This window comes from Dryobates pubescens, chromosome 8 (assembly GCF_014839835.1).
Source record: "Dryobates pubescens isolate bDryPub1 chromosome 8, bDryPub1.pri, whole genome shotgun sequence".
In the NCBI taxonomy this organism is placed as follows: Eukaryota; Metazoa; Chordata; class Aves; order Piciformes; family Picidae; genus Dryobates; species Dryobates pubescens.
Window position 1 is genome coordinate 12,609,574 of NC_071619.1, and position 13,444 is coordinate 12,623,017.

Sequence of the window (13,444 nt, forward strand, 5' to 3'; positions counted from 1 at the left end):
TGTGGGAGTGCTGGCTGCTATGGTGCCCTCCATCCCAGCTGTCCAGTCTGGACACAGGGCATGGGCTCCTGCAGCCCCTCAAACATTGCTGCCCTCAAAGCATCACTGCACCTTCCCTGGGCAGGCAGAGCCAGAGCCCCCACATCCCCTCGTGCAGTGGCACGTGGCTGCCCCACCATGATTTCAGTTCCCCCAGGTTCCCTGGCAGCTGAGCCCATGTCTCCAGGCAGCTCAGCCACTGGCTGTGAGGGGAAGTAAAAGGCACCAGGGCTGCTGGGTGGGGACAGGCACTGGCAGGGCATAGCCTGGCTCAGTCTTATATCCTGCATGCACCATGTACAACCCCAGCATGGGTCCTGAGAGACATCCACAGAGCAAGGAACAGTGGGGCAGGTAGGGGAAGGAAGCCTGGCTGAAGCCATGATGGGCATGGAGGTGCTGTAGACCTCAGCTCCCCAGGTGGCTGTGATCCTAGAGCACATGGTGGGCCAGGGCTGGAGAAACTCCATCAAACCAGCTGCATCACATGGCCAAGCCATAGCCATCAGCAGCTGGAAATCCAACTGGGAACCACTTACTACCCTCAGGTATTAGTGGCTACGCTGGTGGTGGGGCTGCCAGTCAGAGGGTCCCAGAGGGTTGAGAGGCAACCCTGAGCTACGGTTGGCTACGGGCACATGAGCAAGCACTGCACCCTCGTGGCAGTGACACCAACCACACAGGTCATTATGTTCTGTGGCAACATCTAAATGCTGCCTTTTGGGGGCCCCAGGACAGAAAACTTGGTCCAAAGCAGATCTAGTCAGGCAGCAGACTGTGGGGCCAGGCTGAGGGCTGCAGCCCTGCCATACAACCCCTGAAACAGGCTGCCCAGGGAAGGTGTGGAGTCACCATCCCTGGAGGCATTTAAAAACCATCTAGATGTGATGCTGAGGGACATGGCTTAATGGTGACCTGGCAGTGCTGGGTTACCAGCTGGACTCTCAATGATCAATCTTAAAGGTCTTTTCCAACCAAAAGGATTCTGTGACTCAAGCTGCCCAGAGGAGGACTGCCGAGCAGGAAGAGCCAGGCTCTTCTCCTAAACACCTGTCCTTAGAAGCTGACAGCCACAAGGATCAGCTCCATGGGCACCAGCGAGGCACGTGAAGGAGCAGTTTGAAGTGCTCAGGGGGACCCCAAACCCAGCATGGTAGCAGGGGGCTGGCAGCTCCTCACCTGTAGACGTCGGCGATGTGCATGCGGCGGTAAAACTTGGCCAGTCTGACTGTCAGGATGATGCTGGGCAGCAAGAAGAAGGTGCACCAACCCAAGCTGAACCAGAAGGCATTCTGGGTGCAGGGGGAGATTTATCAGGGCAAGACAGCAATTGGAAGAGCCTCTTCAGCTCCCAGGCTTTCCCCCCCAACAAAGACCACCCACACGGAGCTGCTCACAGCCTGACCTTTGCTCTTAGGCACAGCAATCCACTGGGGAGATGCTGACCCCTGCTTGCTTGAGACAGATATAGGTCCCCCTGGTTCTGCACATGACAGGGACAAGGGGACCTCATTGCCACCCTACACATCACTGCTACACTCACCAGAGAGTCCAGGAGGTAGTCACACATGATGGCCTCCGTGTTATCCAGAGTCTGAGCTATGGGCTTGCAACGTGCCACGTCTCTTGTTAGCTGAGGACGCAGGACAGAATGTGTCAGCGGTGTGCCCTAACCCGTGCAGCCTGAGCTTCCCTTCCCTCCACCCCACTGAGAAGGGCTCAGCTTACTGCACTCTTGGCCCAGGAGACGTAGGTCTCGAAAAAGTCCAGCAGCAGGTCCACAAAAGCCAGTGTCTCCTGTGGCAAAGGGGCAAGCAGAGAGTCTGTGTGCTGCACCTCCACTGCGCTCCGTGTCCCCTCCGTGCCCGGATCAGAGCTGTCACACCACCTCAACCCAGCAGCAATGGGGCTGCAAGCCCCCACCCACCCTGGCCCCTTGGCTAGGGTGCTGTAAGAGGGGAAGGCATCCGAGAATGTAGGGGACCCCCAGGGAGGACAACAGGGCAGAAGGAGAACTTGGGGTGAGGGTCCAGTCACTTCTCCACCAGGTGGCCTGGCATCAGGGCAAGGTGAGCTTACATTCTTGATGATGTTTGCCATCTCCTTATCCAGGAACTCCTGGGTTTCATTGGCTTTGTCCAGTGCGTCCTTTGTCTGTGCCTGGGGTGAAAGTTGCTTTTAGCAGCCTGATGGGGGGGCCTAGCATCCCCCACCCCACTGGCAGCAGCCTCTAGAATGCAGTGTCTCTGAGCTGGGGTGTCCCCAGCAGTCACACACTGGTAGTGCCCAAATACTTCAGGTGGAGGGGGCCTGTGCAGGGCAGGGTCCATGACATGTGCCACTTAACTCCCCATGAACAGCCCCTACAGTGCCTGCCTGGGGAGTCCCACAGCAGCCCCCAGCCCCACAGCTTCCACCATCTCCACTGCAGGACCTCATGGGGGCTTTGCAGGGTGCTCCCAGACTGGGGTCCAGTCAGGACACCCCATTGTGCTGCTTACCTCGAGGTGGACAGCCACACTCTGCACTGAGTAGATGTCTTCCTCCAGGTGTTTCTAGGAATGATGAGAGGGCATTCAGAGGTGTAAGCCTCATAGCTCAGGCAAGACCCCACCAGCAGGCTTCAAGCTCTGGTGGAACCCAAGCCATCACCCCCAGGTCCTTCCCCACCCCAGCATCACTCACCAGCAGCCCAGAGAAGCTTTTCTGCAGCTCCTCATTAACCTTCCTCAGCTCCCTAGCATTATCCTTCAGGCTCTCTTTGATGTCTGTGCCCTGGAGGAGATGCAGTTAGCAGTGCCCCGGGGTCCCTGCCCTACCATAGCTATTCGATGGTGGGGCTGGGCTGGAGAAAAGAGCTAGGCAAGGGTGAAGGACCTTGATTTTCTTTGGCAACCAGGTAGGTCTGCAGAGGAGCTGCTGCAGCCAGTGGCTTTAGGGACAGGGATGCCACAGTCTCTCACCTCTTTTTCTGCTAGCTGCTCCAGCTCTGCAGCCAGGTCCAAGAGGCTTTCCTTGGTGACATTCTGATGCAGCTAGAAAAGGCAGAGAGAGAGCTATGAGAACAGGGAATGGGGCTCACAGCAGGAGGGCATAGCCCATCCCTGCAGGACAGAGGGAAGTCAGATCCTTCCAGGTAGTGGAGCACCCAGTTGCCCAAGGGGTAACAGGGACACCACAGGAGCCTGTAGAGGGACCCTCAACACACATCCAGTCCCACCATCCCAACATCAAGCTGCCCCCAGCCCACCTGATCCAGGGTGAGGTTAAAGTCGGGGGGTAGCCCATGCCGGCTGGCATTTTGCAGCAAGTCTCTCTGGGTCTGGCTGAGCAGGGAGATGGAGCTCAGGGTGATGTTTGTCTTCGCAAAGGCTGTGGAGATCTGTCCAGTGTACTGCCAGACAAGACAAACCATGATAGGGCATAGTGCTGGCCTCTCGGTGTCCCCCCAGTGCCAGCCCTGTACCCCAGCCCTGCTCCCCAGACCCTGGCACCCCCATGCCCACCTGGCTGATGTTCAAGAGTTCATCCAGGGACACACTTTTGTCCAGGTGCAGCGTTTGCCACAGGGCAGCATCTTGCTGGCACTCCCTGCAGGAAGGGAACACCGTGCTAAAAACAGGGCAGGCGAGGGACATGCCCTCCCAGAAGCATGTCCTCACAAGTATGGACAAGTCAGCTCACTCCTCCCTGGCATTGGCACCTGCCCACAACCTGGGCAGGTAGGGCAAGCTACCTCCATCCCATGGAGTACCTGAAGGCACCAAGCAGCTGTATCCCTCCCGAAAGACACAGTGCAAGGGCTGGGACCCACCTGTATATCTCCGAGAAGTTTGTGCTACCAGCCTCCTGGCCCAGCAGCTCTGACAGGTTGAAGCCAGGTATCAGTCCAGGCTCATCTAGGATCTGAGGACATGGGAAAAAACATGAAGAAACTAGACTTAGGAGCAGAGCAGGACACCTGGAAAGAGTATCCCAAACCAACCAGCACTGCCTTCACTCCACCAGCAGCCATGGGGAAGGCTGCGGTGGCTCCAGGGAGGGGGCATCGTTCCACAGGGAGCTCACCTGGAAGAGCTGCTGGCTGTGCCAGGACTTGCAGATGACCATGTAGATGTTCCCCCCCAGCATGAAGATGATCAATACTACCAGCATCAGCAGCCAGGAGAAGATGAAGCTGAAGCCAGCCCCTCTGCCAGGACAGAGATGCCATCAGCACCCCAGGCCCTTTGCCCCAGCATTGGTGCTAGAACTGCCTCCAGCTCCAAGACCCAGAGCCTGCACACCTCTTGCATGCAGCATTGACAAGGAGCATCCCCATTCCCACAAGCACATCTCTGCTCTAGAGGCCTTTGGCCCCCAGAGCATGGACAAGCTGTACCTTGGGGCTCAGACCCCAGTGTAGCTTCCCTCAGCTTCGCAAGCCACTGTAGTGCTGCAGCACCACACACACTGCCAGGTCCCTGACAGCAGAGGGTGAATGGACTCTGCCCAAACACCTTTTTCACTGGCACCTGGTCTTTACCACCTGCATGGTGAGTTGCTATGGGGCAGGCCAGTGAGCCACAATCATGTGAATGATTTAGGAGCTTAAGCATTCCCAGGCCAGCCCTGCCCACCCCCCCACTGCTCCCACACATCCTCCAAGGCAAAGGGAGTCTCACGCCATGAAGAAGTTCCCGCCAGCGTTGGAGAGGCTGCTGCGCTGTGTAGGCAGCACATCCTCCTTCAGCCCTGAGGGACCAAGCAGCAGCCCAAAGAGGTTGCAGAGGACCACCAGCAGCACCATGCAGCACAGGAGGGTACACACACTCCACCTGGGGCAAGAGGAGAGGCAGGAGTCAGCACAACCTGGCACCTTGAGTGGTGTCAAGCATTCCACGAGCTACCTTTACATGGAGGAAAAAAAACCTGCAGGCACCCCAGCAGAAAAGAGGGATGGGTGGCTGCAAGGCACAGCTCTGGCTACCCTGTCCCCACAGTACCCTCACCCAGCAAGCCCTGATCTCCAGCAACCAATAGCTTGAGACTCTCCAGAACAAGACAGCCAGATCATGCAGCAGCCCCTTGTCTACCTGAGCCCATCCAAGGCAATGATTAGCTCCCTGTGCTCCTCCAGCACCAGCATGGCATTGTCCACAAAGGCCTTGACATTCTCCTCCACGTCCGGGAATGGCAACTGCTCCTGCAAACTCCTGATCTCCTTCCTGATGAAGCCCAGCTGGTCCTGGGTCTCTACAGGGGACATAGCCATGTTGGTGCTGTGAACTGATGCTTGGCTCCTGCTTATCTAGGGCAGATGAGCCTGGGGCAGCAGGGACTTGGAGAGGATGGGAAGGGGGTGGGCTTTGGTCAGGGATGGCATCAGCATGATAGCACATGGGGATGTGGGGACAGCCAGGGCTGCAGGCAGAGGGGAGGGGCACCAAGAGAAGCCTTCAGGCAGGGATGGGATGAGAAGGCAGTATGAAGCCCTGGGAAAGGCACATGGGGCACAACACTCTGCTTACTTGTCACCACATCCTGGGACTGCTGTTGCACCTCATCAGGGATCATGGCCAGCGTGCTGTTAACCTGTGTCCAGGGATGCATGGTGTGCAGCTGGTGCCTGTGCTTGCCACCCAGGGCTGAGCAGCACATTCCCTCTGTCCCGAGGCCCAAGTGGCACAGGACAGCTAGGCTCCCCCAGCACTCAGCCCTGACCATGCCAGTGCCCAGGGGTGGCAGGGACAAGCAGGCAGGCTCCAGCCAAGGCAGACCTCTACACAACAGGAATTAAAACCCAGCAGGGCTCTTCCTAAGCCACCCCCTCAGAGCACAACCCCAGCAGCGCCAGGAGCGCCCAGCCCTGTGCCTGCACGCAGGGGAGGACCTCTCACCTTCTCTAACTCGGCTGTTACGTTGGAGCCAGACACATCACCCAGTGCCTCCAGCTGCCGCTCCACACTGGGGATCTGAGGGGAAGAGCCAGAGGTGAGGGGGCTGGGGAAAGGGCTGTGCGGGCCCCTGGCCTCATGCCCTGCCCCTCCTGACCGTGCTGAAGTTGGTGCTGAAGGCGAGGCCGTTCAGGGACACGTTGCCGCAGGGGTGGCCGCAGCGCTGCAGGGTCTGGTTGAGGCTGTCCCGCAGGCTGGCCAGCCGCCGGCTGTAGTTGCTCTGCAGCTCCTCAAGATGTGAGCGAGTGTCAGCGATGCTGCCAAAGGCAGCTTCCAGCGTCTCCATCCCTGCAGAGATAGTGGGGGCATCAGGGCCTCATCCTGACAGTGCAACAGAGGCTTGACCTCACCCAGCTGAATCTGGAGGACCCATCAAAAAGTGCAACACAGAGGCACAACTCAAAGCCCCAGAATTTGCCCCAGGCTGCAGCTAGGAGGCTGGGCAGACCACCCCACTCCCCCCCCCAGGAGCCTTATTGAAACATGCACCTACTGCTTTCAGCCCCTACACTCCCCTGAGTCCCTTCCAAGGCTCTGCCAGCCCTCCAGGAAATGAAGTACTACCATGCAAGACATTCTGGAGGGATCTCAGAGCCCCATCCATGCTGCTCCTGATGTCCGAGATGATCATGCCACCCAGGTTGGGTCCAATTTCTGCAGAGGTGGGATGGACACGTCAGTGACAAGACCCCCCATGTCCCAGGGCTTTCAAGGGAGCTGCTGAAAACACTGACCCTCCCTCAAGGACTCCATCCCACACCCCACACACCCCCCCAAGGCAAGGGACTGAGAGCACACCCCCATTCTGCCACCACCGGCACCACTCTCACTAGACAGGAGCCTAAATGGGGGAACGCAGCAGCTGAAGCAGAGCAGGAGCCTGGAGGAGCCCCCCCAGACCCACTCCTTTTAGACAAGCCCATGAGAACACCAGCCCAGTGACCACCAAGGTCAGCAACCATCTGCAGGGCAGTGAGGCACCTCCACGTAGCACCCCTGGACACCACTGTTCCCGAAGCACCCTCAGCCCTTCCAGAGCAGCTCTCCACAGGCACACGGGGATGATCCAGCCCCCCTCTGCCGTACATCCTCACCCTGCAGGCTGCGATTGGCATGGCCCAGAGGGACATCACTGCTGCCAATGATGAAATTGATTTGCTGCAGGGACAGAGATGCGGTATCAGTGCGGGTAGGAACCCTCCCCTGCCTCCAGCCTCACTGTGACCCTTCCCTAGGGGGCCCCATCAGGGACCTCAGGCAGGGCAGGGGGACCAGGTGTACCTCGGGGATGGAGCCCACATAGGTGTGAACATTGTCCAGGGTGTTGTTGACATTAGGGAAGGTGCCATGCACAGCCTGGGAGAAGCGGGTGTTGCTGATGAAGGCACAGATGTCACCGGCCCTGCAAGGGGAGGGTGGCAGGGTCAGCATGTGGAGAGCATGGTCCCGATGCTCCCACCATCGGGACCCTTGGAATCCACCCACACCCACCCCAGGCTGCAGGGTCCACAGCATGCCACTGCGCCTTGCTTCCAGAGCATCCCGGGGGAAACTGAGGCATGGAGAGGCCGGATGCCTGGCCAACCCGCATCTCTCCACAGTGAAGCTGTCGGGAAGGGTCTGCTCCGGGCCGACACGCAGCCCCTCGGGGCCAGCTCCCCCTCCCGCCGCCGCTTCCTCTCCTTTGTCCCGCCGCGCTGGGATCTGCTCCTGAGAACAATGGCAGCTTCCTGGCACAGCCGCCAAGCGCCGGCGTTTCCACCCACCCTCGGGTCCCATCTGGAGCCTCCCGGCAAGCGCACTCACAGGAGGAGAGCAGAAACCAGCAGGGCCGAGGCCCAGAGCGCCCGGCGCCGGCAGCGCATCTGCCGGCCCTGCTTCTGGTACATGCGGCCCCCGCAGTTCCCGCAGAGGCGGCAGCAGCAGAAGCAGCATCCCACCAGGGGCACCAGGATGATGAAGAGGAGTCCGATGGCCGCACAGACCAGGAAACCCAATTCATAGACCAGCAGCTGGGAGAGGAAGAATGAGAGGTAGCATAACACTGATGTCCCTGAAGGCTCCCCAGCTCCGAGAGTATCCCATGGAGTGGGATGGGTCCCCCCAGGCTGTTGCACATCTCCCCTTATTGCTGCCCAGCACCCGGGGCTCAGACTCAGAGCAGCACCCACAAGCATCCCCCAGCCCATGATAGTCTGGGGCTGTCAGCTCCCTGCCCTGGCTGCCTGCTCACCTCCTGAAATGGCTTCTTGCTGTCCTCCTCACTCTGGTGCTGCCCCAAATCTGTGATCAGTTCTGAGGGACAAGGAGAGAAGAGGTCTGTGAGCAGGCACAAGGTACTGGAGGGGCTCTCTAGGAGGGTCTCACACCCTGCTCAGCCTAGAGAGGGGCTCCCAACACCTCCTAGCTCCAGCACTGTGGCTTAGAGTGGCTGTGAGCGGATGGCACGCTTCTCCCTTCCAGCTGTCCCTCCCCAGGCATCATGTTGCACAGCCCTTTGGCACCCAGGAAAAGCATTGCCAGCCCCCAGTTTCTCAGGGATCCATGGAGCCAGGATATCCTCACCCCAGCAGGCACCTGGGAACAGGCTTGTGGTAGGATGCTCTGACAACCACCTTGGATGTCTTTGGGCTGCCCTCCTGCAGCCCAGCCCCAGAAAGAAACCTGGCTGGCACTGCCATTGTGGGGTGAGTCCCTGGCACTGCACTGCCTCTTCCCTCCCCAGGGCTTGCCCTACCCATGCCCTACGGCCTCAGTTACAAGTCGTGCTGGCACTCAGGGTCATTTGATTGTATTCCAGTATCTGTGTGACACAAGCAAGGCCACAAAGCCATGGCGTTGTTTGCCAGCAAGTTGCTGACAAGCAGAGGCTGAGCCCAAGGAAGGAGGAAGCAAAAGTGGCAGCAGCCAGAGTGGCACACCCCACACCCCCCAGGTGAGCAGCACTCTACCTGGGGACACTGAGGAGCCGCAGTGTCCTGGCATCGCTCATGCTGACCTGCAGCCACATCAGGGCAGAGCTGTGCCAGCGGCACATTGCCTCAGAGGTGGCAGGGGAAGGGTGAGCACTGGCAAGGGGATTATACACGGGGAGTGCCTACACCGCTGCCATGCTGGCACTGGGACATGCTGCTTTCAGTGCCCACAAGATGGGTCCTGCCTAAGCACATCTTGTCGCCTGCAGAGGGCTGCGAGCCGGGAAAGGACCCCGCAAACTTGTAAGCAGCACAGAGTTTGCTCTGCACCTTTCCTTGGGGCATGGGATAAAGATACCTGCAGAGAAGATGGGACAGGACTCTGCAAGGTGACACTGCCACCAAAACCTGTCCTATGGCACACCTGAAACTGCCACACAGTTGTGATGGGACACAGGCAGGACACGGCTGGTAGATCTCAGGTACCCCCACTCCATTTCCTCCCCACTATACCCCTCCTAACCCAGCACTGCAGGTGGAGAGTCATCAGTGCAAGAGGGCTCAGGACTCTGCAGCTGCAAGCAGCCCCACTCCCCCATCACCAGCCCCACACTCCCCCCTCCAGGCACCCACCTACGGGCAGGTCGTTGGGCTGCACCAGCTGCAGGAAGCCGTGTACCATTGCCACCAAAACCGGGGTGCTGGCTCCTGGTGCCACAGGCCCTGGGCCATACGCAGGCTGTGGGACGTTCCCCAGCTCCATCGCAGAAGCTCCAGTGGGTGCCTGGGTACAGAGAAGAACAGGTCGGTGTTGCTGGGGCACAGGGACTGCCCTGCTTCCGAGCAGGAAATACAGGGAGAAAAAAATCAGGCACCTGCCAGCTGCTGCCCGGAAGGAGATAGCTGCAGAAGAGCACCAAGGAGAGATGGGGAGTCCCAGGAGCAGAAGGGGGGGGTGCCAGGCAGGAGGTGCCCAGCCTCCCAAGAGGTTCCAGAGGGGCTGCGGGGGATGAAGTGAAGACAAAGCACTCACCCTGTCCTTTGGCACCTCTGTGTGCCCACGTCTGCCGCAGGGCCAAGCTGCACAGTGCCAGCACCCAGGCTTTATGGTTTCAGCCGCAACTGCCGGGATGGCCCCACCCTGTCCCTGACACCTCCTGGAACCTGGCCACCCCAGGCTGCCTGTCCATACCGAGGTCAGGGTCCACCACCAGTCCCTACCCAAGCACCGGGAAGAAACATCTCCCTCCGTCCTCCACAGAGCTCCCGTGCCCTTTCTTGTTTCCTCCTGTCCTGATCCAGAAGCTGTTTGACCCGCGGTGATCCCATGATGAGCCATCCCACATGCTCCACCACAGCACCGGCTGTATCCCCTCGAGACAGACTGCCCCGGGCCTGCCACAGCTTCGGAACAAACCAGCTCTGGCCACAAAAGCAGGGTCCGTATTCAAAACACATCCCGAGGGGGGCATTGCAGCAAACCTCGCGTTTTCCATACACTCCTCGATCCCGTTCAGCGGGGGACAGACCCTGGGGCCCCCAGACGGGATTGTTCCCCCAAGGCTGGAGGTCTGCCAGCGCCTGCTCGGTTCCATCCCCCCTCCTCGCCCGCCGAGAAGGTCTCCCACGCTTCGGGAACCACACCGCCCGGTGGTCCTCCACCCCCCGCTGGCCGCCGGGGTCCTGCCGGGGCTTCAGGAGCTGCAGCGGGGTCGAGGGAAGGGCTCCCGGTTGAATCGCGGACGCACCGGGTGGGCGCGTCCCGGCGAGCAGCGGCGGCGGGAGCTCCCGGACTCGGCGAGGCTCTCTGATCGGCTCCGCACCGGCTGCCCCGGGAGGGGAGAGGTGGGCAGGGCCGGACGGGGCCGCTCCTTCCGCCCCGGCCCTTTGGGGTCTGTCCGGAGCATGAGGCCGTCCTAGCCTCCGCGCTCTCGCCCGGGCAGGGACCCTCCTGCACCCACTCCGACGCTCCCCGCGGGGCCTCCTGCTCCTGCCCTAAACTGCCCCAGCACCCTCTCTTCCGACTCTGGGAAATGCCTGCTTCTGCCCAGTTCCACCCTGTCATTCTGCATCGGCCCCTAGAGACCCCAACTTCTACCCAGTGCCCTCAGCCCCTCTGCCCCATCCCCAGGTGATGCTCCCTTTCTGCCCCACAGAGGCCCAGTGCTGGCCCTTCCAGCAACCCACCCTGCTGCAGTCCCTGTGCCCAGGGCCCTCACGCTGCCCACCCTGTCCCCATGACCGCTCTCAAACATACCCCACACCTCTCCACACCCCTCCTTGGGGCAGCCAATGCCTCGGCATGGTCCTTGGATCCTGGCCCAGCCCTGCCTCCCTGCATGGAGCACCATGTGCTTTTGGGAGGGCACCAGCAGGGAACCAGATGAACCATATCCCTATGTCCTTTGCATGTACCTGCTCCTCGGCCCCCAAGACCTGATGGCTTGCTGGCTGCCACAGGTGACTGCATGGGACAGGGACAGCTGCCCTTGGTGCTGTACTCCCCCCACACGTGTGGGCAGGATCTGGTCAGGTATCCATGAGATCCTTCACAGATGGATCTGCTTCTGCAGGGAATTGCTCCCCTTCAGCCTAGAGCATCCCATTGAGGCTGCTAAAGCTTGCTTCATGTCAGGAGTGTTGACACCTCAGCCTAAGGTGCTACCATGCTATGGGCTCACTGGAACTATTCTGCTTCCACCTGGCCAGCCAGGAGCTCCCACCCTGGCACAGGTATCCTGCAGCCCCACTGACCCCAGCCCTGTCAGAGGAAAGGATGTCAAGGTGACATCCCCTGGCGCAGATGTCAATCCAAGCCCTACCCCTGCTCTGAGAAGTGTGGCCCATTCTACACCACACCCTCTACTGCATCAGCCCTACTTTAAGAGCCTAGTTTCCCCCACATCCCTTTTTCCTCCCCCATTACTGCAGGCTCCTTGCCCTGCACATTTGGCCAGGGGTTTGCATGGGATGAAGCACTCAGTTTAAGCCTGCTGTATCCCCATGGCTGGGGGCTGGACCCAGCTGCCTGACCCTCCACCCAATGGGAACAGCAAAATGTTGTCTTTGGGGTCAACTATCTGCCCTGGGCTGGGGGAACAAGCCAACATCCTGTCCCCAGTGCTGGCAGCTTCTGAAAGATCAGGGTAGCTGCTCACCATGGAGGATGGTGCAGTGCCTCACACTCTGGGGGCTGGGTCACTTGTCCCTCCTTTGCCCCCCCAGGACACCTCCATGCCACTCAGCTGCTGCTGTCCTGTTCCTGCAGGGGGACCATGCTGCCCTCTGCTCACCAGGGGACATGCCTATCACCTTGGTGTCCCGGCAGACCCCAAGCTGCTTGTTTGCTCTGGCTCAGGGACAGGGCTGTTTCCCAGCAGCCCTGCGCCCTGTCCTTGCAGAGATTGCTGCTTTCCACGGTGTGGCAGGGAGCCAACAGGGCCTGGCTGGTAACCAGCAGCCTGAGGCGAGCCAGCATCATCCTGGGAGTACAGTGAGCCCTGTGCCTACCCTGCCTGCCAGGGCACTGGGGGCACCAAGGAGAGCACACCCCACCCCGCCTTGCCCCCATCAACTGGGTCCCGTGCTCAGAAATAAGTGCTCAGGACAGCCTCAAACCGAAAAGTTGTTTTATTGGTACCATACATGACTCATAAATGGCACAAACTATGAAGGGGAGGGGAGGAAAAAAAAAAAAGGAAAAAAAAAAAAAAAGAAATAAGGCGGCATTACAGTGCGCCCGGGGGGCAGCAGGGGGCTCCACACCCTCCGTGGGAGCCCAGCAGCGGGGCGGCAGGAATCGTACCTTAACTGCAAACACAGCCCCCCGCCCCACCACCATGGGCTCCCACCCTGGGAGCCTACCCCCACCCCACCAAGGGGCCGTGGGGACCCCCCGTGCTTCTGGCTGGGGGTCCGCAGGGCTGAGGTCCCCACCTCCGGGCTGCCTGAGGAGGGGCCCAGGAACTAATGCAGCCATCTCTCTGGGGATTTTGGGCTTGGGATCAGGCCTGGGCTGAGCCAAGGGGTTCCCATCTCCCTGACTAACCCCAGGGACAAGAGGAGGACACATTATGTCCCCCCACCTGGCTCAGCAAGCCCTTGCAGTCTCAGCCGTGAGTAGGTGAGACAGAGGGTGCAGGCAACATCCCCACTACAGCCAGAGACATGGTGCTGGGGGCAACCCCTCAGTGGCACCTGTCAGCCCCCCTGCCCCATGGGGCAGCTGAATGTGTGCTGCAAGATTCCTTGTGGGGAGCTGGAGGGGTCTGGCAGGGAACAGAGCGCACAGCCCCCGCCCCCCAAAACCGCAGGGCTGCTCCGTTTGCCCCAGGGCTCCCTTACACATGCACAGACAGACACACAAACCTCTTGCACACACATTCTTGCACACACTCACTCCTCTTGAGCCAGAGCAGTCCCCCCACAACCCCAGCCACCCCCACAGCACTAGCTGCAACCCCACCTCGGGGCTGTGACGGGGGGGGGGGGGGGGGGGGGGCATGGACATGGGCACCATGACCCTGACCTCAGCGCTCTCCGAACCCCGCTAGC

General features: G+C 60.1%; 1 protein-coding gene across 1 annotated transcript; it reads right to left on the reverse strand.

The window, feature by feature from the left end:
• Positions 1–823: 823 nt before the first annotated feature.
• On the reverse strand, positions 824–10,010 carry LOC104307155 (prominin-1-A). Its single transcript, XM_054163612.1, has 23 exons — positions 9,924–10,010; positions 9,524–9,674; positions 8,209–8,270; positions 7,782–8,035; positions 7,257–7,377; positions 7,070–7,133; positions 6,540–6,629; positions 6,073–6,263; positions 5,919–5,993; positions 5,550–5,613; positions 5,115–5,274; positions 4,704–4,856; positions 4,108–4,231; positions 3,854–3,945; positions 3,546–3,630; positions 3,290–3,433; positions 3,003–3,074; positions 2,725–2,814; positions 2,541–2,594; positions 2,119–2,199; positions 1,768–1,836; positions 1,583–1,672; positions 824–1,331 (listed from the first exon to the last, which is right to left on the reverse strand). The coding sequence occupies exons 2-23, from the start codon at positions 9,651–9,653 to the stop codon at positions 1,215–1,217; spliced, it is 2,382 nt and encodes a 793-aa protein (XP_054019587.1). The 5' UTR covers positions 9,654–9,674; positions 9,924–10,010; the 3' UTR covers positions 824–1,214.
• Positions 10,011–13,444: the final 3,434 nt, after the last annotated feature.

What these genes read in the sequence shown, in the direction of transcription:
- LOC104307155 (XM_054163612.1), bottom strand. Translation starts at nt 9,653, where the DNA reads ATGGAGCTGGGGAACGTCCCACAGCCTGCGTATGGCCCAGGGCCTGTG. An exon ending in TTAACCTCACCCTGGATCAG is followed by an intron (nt 3,075 to 3,289) that starts GTGGGCTGGGGG and finishes TGCCTTTTCTAG; the next exon opens with CTGCATCAGAATGTCACCAA. An exon ending in AAAGCTTCTCTGGGCTGCTG is followed by an intron (nt 2,595 to 2,724) that starts GTGAGTGATGCT and finishes CATCATTCCTAG; the next exon opens with AAACACCTGGAGGAAGACAT.